Source organism: Myxocyprinus asiaticus, chromosome 13 (assembly GCF_019703515.2).
Source record: "Myxocyprinus asiaticus isolate MX2 ecotype Aquarium Trade chromosome 13, UBuf_Myxa_2, whole genome shotgun sequence".
Lineage (NCBI taxonomy): Eukaryota > Metazoa > Chordata > Actinopteri > Cypriniformes > Catostomidae > Myxocyprinus > Myxocyprinus asiaticus.
The window spans coordinates 21,620,459-21,637,150 of record NC_059356.1 but is presented as its reverse complement, the minus strand read 5'-3'; the positions used below and the strand labels follow the sequence as shown (position 1 = coordinate 21,637,150).

General features: G+C 38.5%; 1 protein-coding gene across 1 annotated transcript in view; it reads right to left on the bottom strand.

Annotated features, from left to right (window-relative positions):
- The window catches only part of LOC127450901 (unconventional myosin-XV-like), a 45,955-nt gene extending 29,845 nt beyond the window's left edge, over nt 1–16,110 (bottom strand). The window contains exons 1-17 of the mRNA XM_051715363.1: nt 16,028–16,110; nt 15,722–15,785; nt 15,408–15,517; nt 15,204–15,278; nt 14,507–14,597; nt 12,236–12,339; nt 11,980–12,043; nt 11,007–11,120; nt 10,719–10,880; nt 10,483–10,596; nt 6,110–6,168; nt 1,837–1,960; nt 1,633–1,728; nt 1,404–1,535; nt 1,165–1,290; nt 976–1,053; nt 722–876 (exon numbers count right to left, since the gene is read on the bottom strand). Of these exons, the coding sequence (XP_051571323.1) occupies nt 722–876; nt 976–1,053; nt 1,165–1,290; nt 1,404–1,535; nt 1,633–1,728; nt 1,837–1,960; nt 6,110–6,168; nt 10,483–10,596; nt 10,719–10,880; nt 11,007–11,120; nt 11,980–12,043; nt 12,236–12,339; nt 14,507–14,597; nt 15,204–15,278; nt 15,408–15,517; nt 15,722–15,785; nt 16,028–16,110 (1,751 nt within the window). The remainder of the gene's footprint in view (nt 1–721; nt 877–975; nt 1,054–1,164; nt 1,291–1,403; nt 1,536–1,632; nt 1,729–1,836; nt 1,961–6,109; nt 6,169–10,482; nt 10,597–10,718; nt 10,881–11,006; nt 11,121–11,979; nt 12,044–12,235; nt 12,340–14,506; nt 14,598–15,203; nt 15,279–15,407; nt 15,518–15,721; nt 15,786–16,027) is intronic.
- Nucleotides 16,111–16,692: the final 582 nt, after the last annotated feature.

Here is a 16,692-nt window from a genome sequence, read left to right as displayed (position 1 = left end):
TCAGGATAGTTTTAGAAGACATTGATTAAAATATTTGAGTCATATGGATTACTTTAATGTTGGCTTTATCTGCTTTTTCAAACTTCAAAGATCTGGCCACCATTCACTTGCATTATATGGACCTACAGAGCTGAAATATTCTTCTAAAAATCTATGTGTTCTGCTGAAGAAAGAAAGTCATACACATCTGGGATGGCATGAGGGTGAGTAAATGATAAGAGAATTTTCAGTTTTGAGTGAACTTGCCCTTTAAATATTGGTCTGTTTCTCACCCACACCTACACTATCATATCACTTCTGAAGACATCAATTGAACCTCTAGAGTCATATGGATTACTTTTATGCTGCCTTTATGTGCTTTTTAGACCTTCAAAAGTTTGGTCACCATTCACTTGCATTGTGAGGACCAACAGAGCTGAGATATTCTTCTAAAAATCTTTGTTTGTGTTCTACAGAAGAATGAAAGGCCTACACATCTGGGATGGCAGGAGGGTGAGCAAATGATGAGAGACTTTTATGGTGCTTTTGGAAACTTTTTGAAGCTCGAAAAGCTCCAGTCCCCATTAATTTCATTGCATGAAAAATAGCAACCAGCGCAGTATTAAATTTATCTTTTTGTGCTAGACAGAATAAAGAAAAGTCTTACAGGTTTGGAGTGACATGACACTCTCATGTCACGATATGACATATTTGGATGAACTATTTGTTTAGTGTGTTCTACCTCTCCATCTTTTCAACAAGCTCCATGAGTGACAGTTGGAACTTGGCTGCCACTGTTGAGGCCTGCTGACGCCGTGTTACTGTGCTGTTTTTCCCAACCTGGGACCTCTGTTGGATCAGGGCCTCCGCATAGCCCATAAACAGATATGCAACATTCTAAAGCCACAGCAAGAAAAGGTTCAGTTTGTCATTATTGTCATTTAATTCCTGTAGCTTACAGTATCTAAATCGAATTCTAACTTGCTCAGTACTTGCCTTGTTCTTGCTCTGAATAAAAAGGTCAAGGACATCCTGTCGAACCTGATCATAGTTCTTATCCAAAAATTTATGGACCTGTGAAGCATGGTGAAGTTTTCAATCACTTAAAGTTTGGTGTATTCCTCCAGTAACACTTTATTAGGGAATAATTAAAAGAGTTGATGAAGACAAGAAGTTTAAACGCACCTGATAGGAGACCTTCCCAGCATAATGCTTGATGGTAAATTCAGGGAGAGGCATTTTTGGCTTGGAATACAGTGGATTGTTGCCATGGTGATAGTGGCATTTCTGAAGGAAGGTATGGTCTGTAGCCTATAGACATTAATTAAAAAAGAAACTAATTAAGAAGCAGATCATGTAAACTTGTTGTGATAAATAGATAAAAACTAACAAGAACATCAAAGAACATTAAGAAGGAATGACACCTGAGGAAAACCGCTCTGATCATCCAGAATTCTGAGTATCCCATGGGGCTTTGCTGCAATGAGGTCAATGCAGGCCTGGTTATCAGAGAAAGGCACTTCTTCACAGTTGATTTGCTCTCTGTTGTATTCATCCTTGGATATTCAAAATAAGTAATTTTTCAAATGCATACCACAGGCAATCTACTAATCAACAATTCTCTCAGGATTAGCGTGAAGAGAGACAGCTTACTTGTTCTTCTTTGAAAATGACCCTATTGAAAAAGAACTGAAGGAACTCATTTGCATAATTTATGCAAAGCTGTTCAAAGCTGTTGAAGGTAAGGTCCTACAAAGCACAAAAGGTGTGATTCAGTCAATTGCAATACACAATGCAGCTTATTAGCAAACCCTTTTACTGTCATGAGCAAGCAAGTCCTATACCTAAGCACTATACCTCAAATCCATAGATATCAAGGATGGAGATTGACAGAGCTTCATTTCGGGGATAAACCTGCTTATTTATTCTATCCGTTAGCCAACTGAACAGAAGGGAGTACAGGATCTTGGCAACTGCATCTCTGTTATGTTTGTGAGAGGAAATGAACATAATTCAATGACATAAACACACATAGCACCCAATCAACATCAATATTTCATTGTAGTGGCATGCACTTTTGTTTATTTGGATAAAGCTCTCAGAACGTCTGAATGGACACTCTTACTGACACTGATGCTAATGCTAAGATTCTTGAACATTCATTCTTACTGAATCTTTTTCAATTCCGTTTTTAATTCTTATCCTGTCCTTAGCCATCATCATTTTATTAAGCTCTTTCTATTCTGTATTGTAGAATTCTATAATTTATTCTATATTCAATAAAGTTCTGGTTGGCCAGGTGATCTCCCAGCCTGACCAGCTGACAAATGCCACAAACCCCTCTAAAAAATATTAAAACAGACCAGCCTGGGGGGCCTGGGTAGCTCAGCAAGTAAAGACGCTGTCTACCACTCCTGGAGTCACGAGTTCGAATCCAAGGCGTGCTGAGTGACTCCAGTCAGGTCTCCTAAGCAATCAAATTTTCCGGTTGCTAGGGAGGGTAGAGTCAAATGGGGTAACCTCCTCGTGGTCACTATAATGTGGTTTTCGCTCTCAGTGGAGCACGTGGTGAGTTGTGCTTGGATGCCGTGGAGATTAACGTGAATCCTCCACACCCACTATGTCTCCGCAGTAACGCGCTCAACAAGCCACGTGATAAGATGCACGGATTGATGGTCTCAGACGCGGAGACAACTGAGATTCATCCTCCGCCACCCAGATTGAGGCGAGTCACTATGCCACCACAAGGACTTAGAGCGCATTGGGAATTGGGCATTCCAAATTGGGGAGAAAAGGAAAAAATAAAATAAAAATTTTGGGGGGGGGGTTGGTTTCAAGCAGAGAATTAACTTTACATTTTCATATGTGAACTTGCTGCACAAACTTGCATGACCATGGTTTTTGGACATGGTAACCTAAAATACCATGATGCTTTTGAAAATGTACCATGACAATATAATACAATGTTTTTTCAACATACAATATTCCATAGTGTTACCATGGTAGCCTTAAACGGAAAGTCTATTTGCTCCCCGATGTAAATAGCATCTGCCACACAGTGCAGCTATTTGCGCCCCAATAGTCTGGTGGAACCACAGAAACATACAAAAAACGTAGAAATAGATGTCGCTGGCGTGGGGGTGTGTGAATGTGTTGTCCCACTCTTTTTCCCATCCAATTTCCACTATTAATATTTCCTTTAACATTACTTAAAATAATAGATAAAAATTAACATAAATGTTGATTTTATCACAGTGATTTGGTCACTGTGATTACTGAGGAGTGCAGAGAAGGGTTTGATCCAGAGGTGGGGTCTGTCACACTCATTCCCATGTGAAACCATGGTTACTGTAGTAAAAACAAGGTTATTTTTTCTAAGGTAAGTTTAAGGTTAGGTTTAGGGGTAGAGGTTAATGTAGTGTCTGTGGGACTCTAAATAAACACAATAAACACACTGCAGTGATGCCCATACTGTATGTTAGTATTTTAATATTGGTGCAAATAGTATCTGACACTATTTGCACCAGGGTGCAGTTAGTATCTACCATTGTTTGCACCAGGGTTGGGGTGCAAATAATATCTGCCACTATTTGCACTGGGGTGTAAATAGTATATACCATTATTTGCACCGGGGTGCAAATAGTATCTGCCATTCTTTAAAGTACCTGGGAGTGTCATGTAATTACTATGGTAAATGAATATGGTAATAATTCAGTACCAGCCAGGGTATATATCAAAATACCATGGAATTATCATGTGAGATTATTACTGTACCATGGTACCACCGCATTACTGTGGTGTTGTATGTAGTAATTGCAAGTCGCATGGATAAAACCATTTATTAAATTTGTAAATGTTCTTTCATCGTAGTTAAACTAAGGCTGGTGCCACACTAGACGATTTTTCCAATGATTTTCAGGTCTGCACTTCATTAACATAATTGCTAGCCAGGCTAGATGTCTGCACGGGACTTAAAATGAAACCTGACCCGAGACCGTGTGGCCCGACCCTACCCGGCCCGAACGATACAGTCAGATTTCAAGCCTGAACACGACCCGAACCCAAAATCGCTCACTATATTTATAATTTCTTCTCCTAGCAAATACTGTTGTAATAGGCTGTATTTTATATAAGCACATAGGTAACATCCGTAACAGTATTGGAACAGTAAACATAAAGCCTACAGCAGTGGTTCCCAACCCAGTTCCTGGAGGCCCCCCAACATTTCACATTTTGGATATCTCCCAAATCAAACACATCTGATTCAACTCATCAGCTCGTAAGTGGAGACTCCAAGACCTGAACTGGGTGTGTCAGAAAAGGGAGCTATACAAATTGTGCAGTGTTGGGGGGGCCTCCAGGAACAGGGTTGGGAACCACTGGCCTACAGTTTTAACAAGGCAAGGCACTCCCTTAATACACTAGAGCAGAAGGGGGAAAAAAGAATTGCCTTACCGTTTATGTGCTGAAACTTTGCTTGGTGCAGAACAATCTGGAATAATATGAAACAATGCAACAGTCCCCTCTATGCAGCCTGAACTTGTTCAGAATGTTGAATCTTTGTGACTTGCACTAAAAACAATCTAGACTCAGCACAAAGAACGAAAGAGAGCGCAGGTGTCTCGACATGCATTTTTGAAAATTTGAAGTTCTTTTTAACTTGTTTAAAAGTGCTGGTCCTGCACGAGTCACTGAAGAAATAGCGAGACTTGGTGCAACATTCAAGACATTCGTCCAGAATGTGTTTACATTAGAAAAAAAATGGGAAAGCAGAACAGACAGACGCAAAAGCACATTCAGTGTGAACGGCCCCTAACTCGACCATTCACATGTGTATGGGAGTGAGAGCATGAAACAAGTTCAGTAGGCCTGTTTATTTTTTCATTAATTACAAACCCGAACCTGACCCGAACCTGACCCGAACCCAAAGTCCTACTTGAAAAACTGACCTGAACCTGGCCTGAAACCTGTCAGGTGCTCAGGTCCCTTTGGGCCAGGGTCAGGTTGCAGACCTCTAGGCCAGGCAGAGGGAGACGAAGCCCGCATTAGTGTCTCGCAGTCGGAAGTCGTTAATCATTTGACTGTCGGGACTCCCTGCTGAATTAATGGTTCCAGCAACGGAAAAGCACATCAAAACTGTTAGAAAAAAGTTATTCTGATGCCGAGGCGGGATCTTGTGTTCCTGTCAATTGACCAATGAGTTTCTTCTTTTTACTGAAGAACTGACAAGACGTCAAACTGATCAAAATGTTCTCATCGCACTCAGCTGCATTTCATCAAAAACACTAATTGTAATCCAAAGTGATTCTGTCACCAAGCATTTTTCCTGCCTTTTTTCCTTCACTAAAATGACATTAACGTAATTTCTAACTTACTGAAAGCTGCATATGGACATACGCTTTCTACAGCAAGCCTTGAGCGGATAAATACACGATGGGAGAAAGGTGCCATCCATTGTTCCTGTCAGGGTACTCAGATTTGCAGGCTCCATATGGTTAGTATTAGGGTGGGGGAGAGGGTATCTGTTGCCTGCCAGGAACAAACCGTGGCCTCTATGTACAATGGGCGGAGAAACACACAATTCGTTGGTTTCAGAGGTCGATTGTCATGATTGCTTCTCACTTTTGGATAGCGGCAGACGGTGTCAGCATCTTTTTGACAGATAAAAACGTGGTTTGTGTGTGGGTGCGAAAGGGATAGAGAGAGAGCTCCATGACCGTGAGAACAGATTTTTGCCGTTTCGTCCGTTTTAAAATATAACCTTGTGAAAGTGAACCAGAACCATGAAGAAAATGCAACATTGTAACTATTTTAGCCCCGGTTTCGGAAACAAATCAAGTAAGCTGCAGGTCTGAAAACACCCTAAAACACTCTATTGCAATTGTTAATGTTCACACGGTACTCCTGTTACAGTATTTAGGCGAGCTTCACGTAACAGGGAATCAGAAAGAGAGAGTTGCAGTGAGTCTGTATGTTTTGACTGTCTGACTGAACAGAGCGAGATCTCAGCAAAACAGTCTGCATATGTGACACCCTCAGCCAAAATCAAAATGTTTTGAGTGTGCTAATGTGGCGCTGGCTTTAAGTTATATAAAAGTAGATAGAAACGCCTGGGAATATTTTTTTTTACCTGGCATCAATTGCACTCTCAACAGTCAGGGGGGTGTAGATCTTCTCCCTCATTGTCTCCTATTAGAAAGAACAGAATAATCAGAAATACTGTTGGCAAACTTTCTAAAAATTGGTGGGCCAACTGAATATTTATACAAGAAAAAAAAAAAGATTTTATTGGCAAACAATACAATTTTGTTCAAATATTGCAGAGGCTTTTGAGATTAGACGTTGCTGAGGTACTGTCTGCAGGCAAGTCAAACTGATATGGCCATTCAGAAGACCAGCCTAGTCCTAATGTCAGAAGATACACAAGCCATCCGGCAATCCAGTAATCACAGTAAAGCCTTTTCAGAAAAAATCTGTCATTATAGAGATTAACATCGTGGCAGTTAATCTTCTCCTCAATCACCTCACTTCACTTGGATACCTGTCGTCTGAAAGCAGGGTTTTAAAGCTTTTATCACATAAGCCATGCCTGGTAGCATGAGATCACAGTCCAATTCAACTGGACAAAGGGAAATGACTTGAGTATGGCCCTCTCCTGTTTCATAGGGAGTACCTGTTCCTCTAATTAGAAGAATGAACTAAAATACATTGAAGAGCTCTCAGAGGTGTCACACTTGCAGTCATAATGTCATAGTACATTACAACATGGCAATGGGGCCGCAAACACTGAGGAGCAAGTGAGACAAAGACCAGTCTGAAAGAAGACACCAAGTAAAGGATCATATAAAAGGATTTTTGATGAAACAACTGAAATCAGGAACTTAAGGGCTCTGATGTGAGTACTGAAGACGGACATGTTAATGGTCTCCACCAGAGGAAACGGAAAGAGAAGGGTGAGGACTCAGCCCTTGACACCTCAAATGCAAAAAGACATACAGTATCTTGTTCATTTAGTCCCTGGATGCGTCACTATTTTCAGAAATTGTACTGGATAAGTCATGATGAAATGCTGGAACTCTGTAAGGAAACATGTCTCAAGTTTGAATTGGAACAGTGATCTCAACATGCTTTCTATTTGGTTTGACTGACACATTTGAAAGATTTTATGAGTGCTCTTATCAGTTTTAGTGAATTGATATAATAATTTAGATTTAATTATAAGCATTGTAGTATGCAAGATTAGCTCTATAATATAAAAAATGGCATGTATAACACTCAGATTAATGAGTCATTAATTAATAGTCAATTAATCAATTTATAGTCAGTACCAAGTACACATGGTGCATATATTAACTATAAAATCTTTTGAAAAACTCTATGTAGATCACTTTTTGTGACTGTAGCTCATTTCAATCATATCATATTCTGCTTGTATATCAGTGTTAAACTTCGTCACTCATCTATACTAATTTGTTATTTTATTTTAGAGAATTTTTCAACATAGTACTTTCAATCACAGTGGCAATGTTCGGAATAGCATACTACCATACTACTCTTATTTTTTGCATTGTAGCCTATACTGTGCACTATATGGGACTTTTCTGTTTGCATGGAATACTTGGATGACCTACTACATACATACAGTATACCAAAATGTGCAGTAGCCAATCCCGGAATGTGATTTGCTCAACTTGATTTGAAGTTGCAATATTTTTTACTCACAATTGTATATATATATATATATATATATATATATATATATATATATATATATATATATATATATATAAGCAAAATAACTGCTTTTATTTACAAGATGTCAATTGAACACTACCCACATGCAATGTGCAGCAATGTAGCATACTGCTGTTTGAAAGGTTATAGTAGGAAAATGCTTACTGTAGTTGCTAAGTATAGTAGGCAGTGTACAGTGTATACTGCACAGTATAGTAAATAGTAAGTTAGTATTCCATTCTGAATACAGACAGTTTTCTCACATTAGAAAATACTTTTTTGGTTTTGGAGATATAATTCCTCCAAAAGACATTATTTTAATGTGTGTTGTGGTAGACTGGTTACAGGGATAGTTTACGAAAAAAAAATAAAAACGTTGTTCCAAACTTGATTCTATAAGGAGATGTTAGGGAAAATGTCAGCCTCAGTCACCATTCACTTCTACTGTGTTTGGCCAATTCCCTATGTGCTTTTAAGTCCTTGTGGTCATGTAGTGATTCGCCTCAGTCTGGGTGGTGGAGGATGAATCCCAGTTGCCTCCACGTCTGAGACCATCAGCCCGCACATCTTATTATGTGGCTTGTTGAGTGCATTGCCACAGAGACATAGTGCGTGTGGAGGCTTCACGCCATCCACCGCGGCAACCACGCCCAGCTCACCATGCACCCCACCGAGAGCAAACCACATTATATATGAGGAGGTTACCCCATGTGACTCTACCCTTCCTAGCAACTGGGCCAATTTGGTTGCTTAGGAGACCTGGCTGGAGTCACTCAGCACACCCTGGGATTTGAACTAGCGAACTCCATGGGTGGTAGCCAGCGTATTTTACCACTGAGCTACCCAGGCCCCCTTACTTCCACTGCAAATTAATGGAGACTAAGAATGTCAGTTTCTAACAGTCTGCATAACATTTCCTTTTATGTTCCACAGAAGAGTCAAATGGGTTTGGAACAACATGAGAGTGAGTAAATAATGACATAATTTTCATTTTTTTGGGTGAACTATCCCTTTAAGCAGGGTTAATACTGCGACAGACCTCTTGGTGGCACCCCTGCAGAGGGTTTTGATATCTGCTACACACCGCAGGACTGTAACACAAGACATGTTGTGAGGCTGACATACTGTTGCAGCAGTGCCCCTTGTTGTCTGTTCCTGCCCAGGGTTTTCCCTTATTGGGTTACAACGGTTTCCATAGTAATATGGCCTGCTGCCGTGCCATAATCAACTCTCCAGGTTATTCTATCTGAGGGACTTGGGGCTTATACGCACCATTTGCGGCTTTCTTTCTGTGTCTTTGCCCCTGCTGTCAAAAAGGCAAATTGAACAGTGTTGGCATTTGGATTGTATTTCAAAGGGACAGCAAAGTAAACGATGTAATGATAAATCCCCCACGTAGCAGTATGCTGATACTTGGTATGGGGCCTTGATGTGAGGTCTGTCTGGAGTTCATGTGAGGTCTAGAGATGACTCACCCCTATTGCTGCTATTCAAGTACAGACTTGTCAAACAGTGTCAGTTCATGTGACACACAATACAGGCCTATAACAATACTCAGTAGTCCTTTGTTAATATTGTTAAATTGGTGTTATAAAATTGGTATTGTTGTAGCAGTTAAATAAGGGGAAGATAAATTAGGGAGATGCTCTTTTAATCCGCAATGGCATATGCAATATAACTTGCACAGAAAAAAACAAATTTTATATATATATACATCCACGTGATGTAAAAGAAAACAGGACTCATCGGACCAGACAACTTTCTTCCACTGCTTCAAGGTCCAGTTCTGACGCTCGCGTGCTCATTGTAGGCACTTTCAACGGTGGACAGGGGTCATCATGGGCACTCTGACCGGTCTGCAGCTACACAGCCCCATACGCAGCAGGGTGCAATGCACTGTGTTATGACACATTCCTCCTGTAACCATCATCAAAATTTTCTGTGACTCATGCCACAGTAGACCTTCTGGCGGTTCGGACCAGATGGCATAGCCTTCGTTTGCCCTTATGCATCGATGAGAATTGGGCACCCAACACCCTGTCGCTTGTGGTTTGTCCCTCCTCGGACTACTGTCAGTAGGTACTCACTACTGCTGACTGGGAGCACCCCACAAGCCTTATCACTTCAGAGATGCTTTGACCCTGAAGTCACTCAGGTCTTTCCTTCTGCCCATTTCTCCAGCATTCAACATGTTGACTACAAGAACTGATTGTTTGCTTACCATCTAATCTGCCCAGACCTTGACATGTGGCCTTGTTAGGAGATGATCATCGTTATTCGCTTCACCTGTGAGTGGTCATAACATTTTGGCTCATCAGTGTATATTATTTATTTTTGCATTTATTCTGCAAAACTTTTGAGTGAAAAGTTCAGCTGAAAAAATTAACATGAATTTGAGAATTTCTTAGCATTCAGTGTTTCCCCCTTTTGCTTTAATGATAGCATGCACACGAGCTAGCATGGACACAACAAGTTTGTGTGAAACCTGATGATCCATGTTATCCATCATGATTTGAGAATGTTCCAAAGAGCATCTTGCATACTTTAGTGGTACAGTAGCAAGGAAATTTGACCTTCTGCACAAAAAATGTAACATGGTCAATGTCACAGTTTCACTTATTTGATTAGTGTCCTAGAAATAGGCAGAATATTAAAGATTTCTTATTCATCTTTAAGTCAGAAAGTTTCTTTGTTTTAGTCTTTTTATTAACCCCTTTTTTATTATTATTGGTCTATTATTGAAGATGTTATCAAGCAAGACTATCTTACCGTGACTTTGAAAGTGATGGACTTCTGTAAGCCCTCAGGGGAAATCTGCAAAATTTCAGCCACCACTCTGATCTCCTGAGCACTCACAACTGATGCCATTTCCTGAGATTCAGTCTGTCAAGACATGGACAAAAAAATCTAACTTAATTCTTGGCACCGTTGAAGAAGAGCATCATTGCTTTGAAAGCAAACGGAAGCCATGTGGGGTGGGGACACTTTCAGTGAGTTTAATTCACCTCATATCTCTCGAAGAAGACATTTCCGAGATGGAGGATGGAAGATAGGACCCTGAAGATACCGTTCTGGTCTTCGGCACTGAAGTGAAGTATTTCCATGGCGCTGAGGAGCCTGCGGAAGTCCTCTCCATCACTCTTGCCAACAATCTCACAGTCTCCACCCTTACGACCAAAAAGAACATCCGTGAGAGAGATAATAGCAGTCCATTTTTCACTTTTGTGGGCTGAGCTCTGGTCAGACTTTTCGTACAGTTTTTACTATAATAATCTATAACTGCAAAGCCTCACCTGATTGAGGTAATAATATGTTTCTGCCTCTTGAAGGTAGAAAGACTGTTTCTGTTGTGAAGGAAGGCCTGCAAGCATCTCATAAAAAATGTGGTAGTTTCTTTCATCTTTGGCCTGAAATAGGGGAAATGAACCCATTATATGTTAACTTATAAAGCAACTGATTATTAAAGTCAATTAATAGTTTTTATCCTTAGGTCCACTTATAAGTCACAAATACGTTTTTATAGATCTTATTCACAGTAGTGCCATTTTTAGTTTTGGCATAAATTAAAATAAAGCTGTGAATAATGGACTTACAGTTTGACTCTTTAATGGCATCTACTGTATTAAGCTGTATAAAGCTCCTAGATCACATCCAATCCACAACTCATGTTTTCTGGAGTTTTTTTGTCAACTGAATTTTCTTGGAAAGCTGTTTTTTTTTTTCTTCTTCAATGTTTCATCAGCAGAACGATTGAGAACACTTCAAACAACAGTACAACCCATTAAAGAGACTATACGTCTGTCCCTCAAAGCCTTGTTGTCATTCTTGTCAAAAAATAAAGATGGTGCTACTTTGAATAAGTTCAATTACCATTTTTCACCCTCTCTCTGACCTTCACAGGCCTTATTTCTAATATTTGAGAACCTTCAGAAGGATATGTAGAGCAGTAGGTGCTACACACGTGTTAAACACTTAATAATCGTTGTTGATGTGTAAATGTGGGTGGTTACAGTATGTGTTCAAAAGTATTTCACAATGTATACATCTGTCTGATGTCAGAAAGTTGCAGAAAGTTAGGAGTTGTTTTGCATCTTAATTGCAATAAATGGTCTTTTTTTCACAGGGGAGGAAGTTTTGAGTTCTCTCACATATGTTTTCATAATCCAATGAACTCTAATCTCAAAAAATAAAGGAAAATTGTACTTCTTACGACCCTTTTAAATGATGCATTTAAAATATCCATATGATAAGAATTTTGAAGAATACCTGAAACACTATCCTGGACTTTTCAAGTAGATACTGTGAGGTTATGGCACCACTGATTACCCCTCTGTTTGGAGCAGGAAAACCAGACAAGCATTAATATGTAATTTGCAACTTAAACCATGTACTCTAACATACATAAAAGGGCCAATCTTGACCGTGTTATCCTCTTTCATTTGTAAAGGCACTCCAATAAAGTGCTTCCTCTTGCTGGGTGTATCAGTATCAGTAAAGTAAAATATGATATTGTTCAACTTACTCTTCCATAAATATTTCCATGTACTTCCCAAATCGACTTGAGTTATCGTTCCGTACAGTTTTGGCATTTCCAAATGACTCTAAAAGAGGAGCTGCTTCAAGAATCTGTAGATGAAGCCAAAAACTCATGTGTAAACAATGTAGAATGTATGATAAACAGCTGTGATTTGTACACTACCATATTCAAAAGAATGTAAAAAAAAAAAAAAAAAAAAAACTTTAAAGCTCCAAAAGAATTTTGAGACCTCTACACCAAAATGTTTATATGATCACATGTTTAAAGGTGGTGTCATTTTTTCAAATTGGAAAACTTTCTTCAATCTCAATTGAATATGAGACAACTATAAGTAAGCCACTCGAAAGTTAATTCCTCGAAAAGTGATATCACTATGGCTCTGTGACACTATCAAAACATTGCTCTTTTTGCCTGCGCATCCCAACCAGCCTAATGCAGTCAAGTCATATTTATTTGTACAGCGCTTTTCACAACACACGTTTCAAAGCAGCTTTACAGAAAATTATGCTGTTACAGAAAATTGTAACAGAAGATTGTAAATAATGCCTTAAAAAAAAACATACTGTATATACTGTACATACATATATAATAAAATAAAATAAAATAAAAAATGCAGCTAAATTGACAATTCTCTAAGCCCGCCTTAAAAGTGCTTCTGATCAATCCTGTCTTTGCAACTGTTGCCCTGCCACCACTTCTCTGACACGCGTTTGCTATTTTCCAATGACAGCCTATGGGAGTTATGTGTGTTTGAGTACTTTATCAAAATAATCAAAAAAATTTAAAACATGTTGTTGCCGGGTCATTTGTAATAGTGACACGGTTACCCAGAGAGGATACACGCAGTATTTCTTTCTCTTTTTAAAAAAATAATCTTTCAATAAATCTGGAGAAGAGCATGTTATGGATTAAATTGTGTCAGCCCTCATTCCCAAATGAACATATGAATGAATGAATGAATGAATGAACGTTACATTTATATAGTGCTTTTCTGACACTACACTCAAAGCGCTTTACACAGTGAACAGGGGACTCTCCTCAACCACCACCAGTGTGCGGCATCCACCTGGATGATGCGACGGCAGCCATAGTGCTCCAGTACACTTACCACACACCAGCTATTGGTGGAGAGGAGAGAGTAGAGTTATTAAGCCAATTAATGGAAGGGTATTATTAGAAAGCCATAACTGATAAGGGCCAACAGGGGGAATTTGGTCAGGACACCTGGGTTACACCCTTACTCTTTTCAAGAAGACATCTACAACATCTGCAATGACACCTACATTTGCTCCAAGGTAAATTAAAGCAAAAAAACTGAACATTAATTAATTTATGTATTGATTTAAGTCATAGTAAACGTAATAGTAAATAAACAGTTCACAGCATCAAAATTACTGTGTTATGAGACATTATAAACAGCTCTGTTCACTTATACTAATGTTATTAGAGGTGTAATCGCTATTAAACAATTTTCTCTTTTCAAGTGACTGTAATAATTGTTTGTCTTGATTCTGATTCACAGTCTCCACAGTTTTTAATCAAATTACTGTGTAATTTAACAATTTCTTTTACAAAAACTTAACATAAATATGCATTACAATGTCACTCTTCATACTTAAAATATTATCCATTCCGTTTGAGAATATTTATCCGAAAACCGTGTCGTTCACGGCAATCTTCAATTCATTCCAATGGGGAGTTCTGCAGAGCTTGTCAGAGCGAGCAACCATACCTCAGGGGGGCAGAGCTTATCGAAGGGTCATTTGACTTAAATAAATGTGTTTGGAGCAGGGCTATCTGGGAAACCTGTTTCAAAATATTGATTATTTTTACAATTCGGTTTGGTGACACTAGTGGCACAGAAATGACACACTTCACCTCTAACATGAACAACACTATTTTTGTGTTGTTGTTTTAAGATGGCATTTGTTGTCATTTCAGTTGCTGATACTTCTTATAAATTAAACAGTTCTGTTAAACCATTTAATACTCTGTAAGGAGCTAGAAAACTTTCACACACTTGCACATCACAAAGTTCAACATGCCATGCTACATCTAAAGGGTAAAAGCAATGATGACATGCTAATACACACAGACAATCATAAACCAGTAGAAAATTCAATACCTCAATCTGAATCAGAGCACATAAAATCAAAGTGGAGGAAAAAGACGAGTTATAAAATGTGCATAAACAAAGAGTTCTAAAAGCACAACTCTGACCAAGAGTCAGTGATTTATGAGGTGTGTTACTCATACCTGTTGTGTGACATTCTGTTTGTAATGTATTGCAGCTAAGTAGCGGAGAACTAGCTTTGTGGTCTCTGTCTTACCAGAGCCGCTCTCCCCACTGAAAGACAATAAGCACATTTAGACTACATGATGACTGTAACCCCCTCAATTACCAGCTTAACCCCTTAATTGCATCCAAAACTGGCACAGACCAACTTGGCATGAATAGAACCGACTTTCTTGACTTTTGCTTTGCACTTAAGTAATACGCTAGGTGTCTGATCATCAGGCAGAAGTGAAATTGAATGCTTGAGTGTGACTGTCGTGCCAGCTACTCTGAACAGCCATGGGTGCATTTCACAGAGACATGATCTTTTGGTGCAGTCATGGCCCAGAAATCAGTAGTCTGTCCTTACAGGTATCTCCATCAGAGCTAAGTTTATCAGTTGTGTCAAGTAGAACTGACACTGATGGTTCCATCAGCTTAAAAGTCTTCTCGAGGTGACAGGACAAAGATCAGATGTTTGAATTCTGTAATTCCCTTTCATTTATTTTTCTGTAGCACATTATAATCAGTTTCATTTGCTGAACAATGTTCCAAAAAGTATATTAAAATAACATTTAACCTGTATGTGATATAAACAGAATATATTCTCCTACATACAGTTTACATACTGTACATACATTACATACATACATTTAGATCCTTACGATTAGATCCTACCTGATAATAATACACTGGTTTTCTTTGGCATCCCTCATTCTGGTATAGGAAGCATTTGCAATAGCAAATATATGCCTGAAAAAAGGACAACATAAGGAATTTCTCTAAGGTAAAGAAAATTTTTCTTATGTACCAGTCCTGGATAAATACAAAATTCAGGTCAATGTTGCAAAATAAGGGAAATGAATGAATGAATGAACTTACGGAGGATTCTCTCCAAGCGCATGACCTTTGTGTTGCAGTACCATGTCTGTTCCATAGATGTTGAACATCTTGTATGGGTTAACAGACACTAGGATACTTCCAATGTAAGTCTTGACAAAAAACAAAATTATTTTTTGGAAAAAGTGTTGCCCTACTTTTGGTTTTAAATTTTGTACAGCAGAGTAGTGTTGCTGTAATATAAATATTTACAGAATTTTCTATTTCTAAAGACATTTTCAATTATATGCTTCAGTGTTATTCAATAACATTGTTAGGTATCAATAAATATGGAATGGGCATTGAAATCAACTTACGTATATCAAATTGCGTTCAAACCTTTTCTTCAAATTCAGTAGCACAGTACCTTCATGCAGTTCCCTGAAAAGAGAGATTTGTCTTTTATGAAAGCACAATTTCTTTTGGAAGTGATCATACATTTTCAGAACTTATTCATACTGTGTAACGTACTGTATGTTTAAAGCATATTAATTATGTAATTAACATATTTTGTAAAAGTTTACCTAATTCAACATCAATGTAAGTATTAATTTTCAACAATACTCTAGTGTAAATTAGCGTTTACATATTCAAAAAATTAATCATAGTCAATAAATTCATACTCAAGCTGTGTCATGTCCTCAAACCCATCCTCCTCCGCACATTCACGATACAACATTGTGGGCAGACTTCGAATTGAGTACATCTAAAAAGCATGTTGGTAAAAACAAGATTGTGTAAATAATAGTTCTCGAAAAACTGTATTTAACCAATACAAGCCAGTGTTTCACTTTACAGTTACTTATTGAAATGCATGATACCTGTTAGTTGTTGTAATATAGCTGGTGTGTCAGGTGTGTTTTGGGGTTTTCTTTGACATTTGACATGCACTGACATTCTTCTGTAAAGTTTTGACCCATAGTTTTAAAACTTAAATTCAACCTTTTTAATCTGAAGCTTCAGTTATACCAATAGTATTGTCTTATTGGCAGATAAATTGCACTCACTGCACTCAGGCAATGTTATCTCATTATGAATACACCTGCTTTTCTAGTGTAAGGATAATTCCACTCACAGAAACTGAGGAAACAAAATGAACATAAAAATTGGCATATCGGAGTAAACCTCTAAAGAAATTCTCACTGCACAAATATTGTAAGCAGGGGGATTTTTATATAGCCCAAAAAAACAGTTTCTTACATGCAGATTAATTAAATAAAGTATGAGGTAATTACCTTGTCATACCAGCTCCCTTGAGGTTCACCTTCCCTATCTGGTACCCATGTTG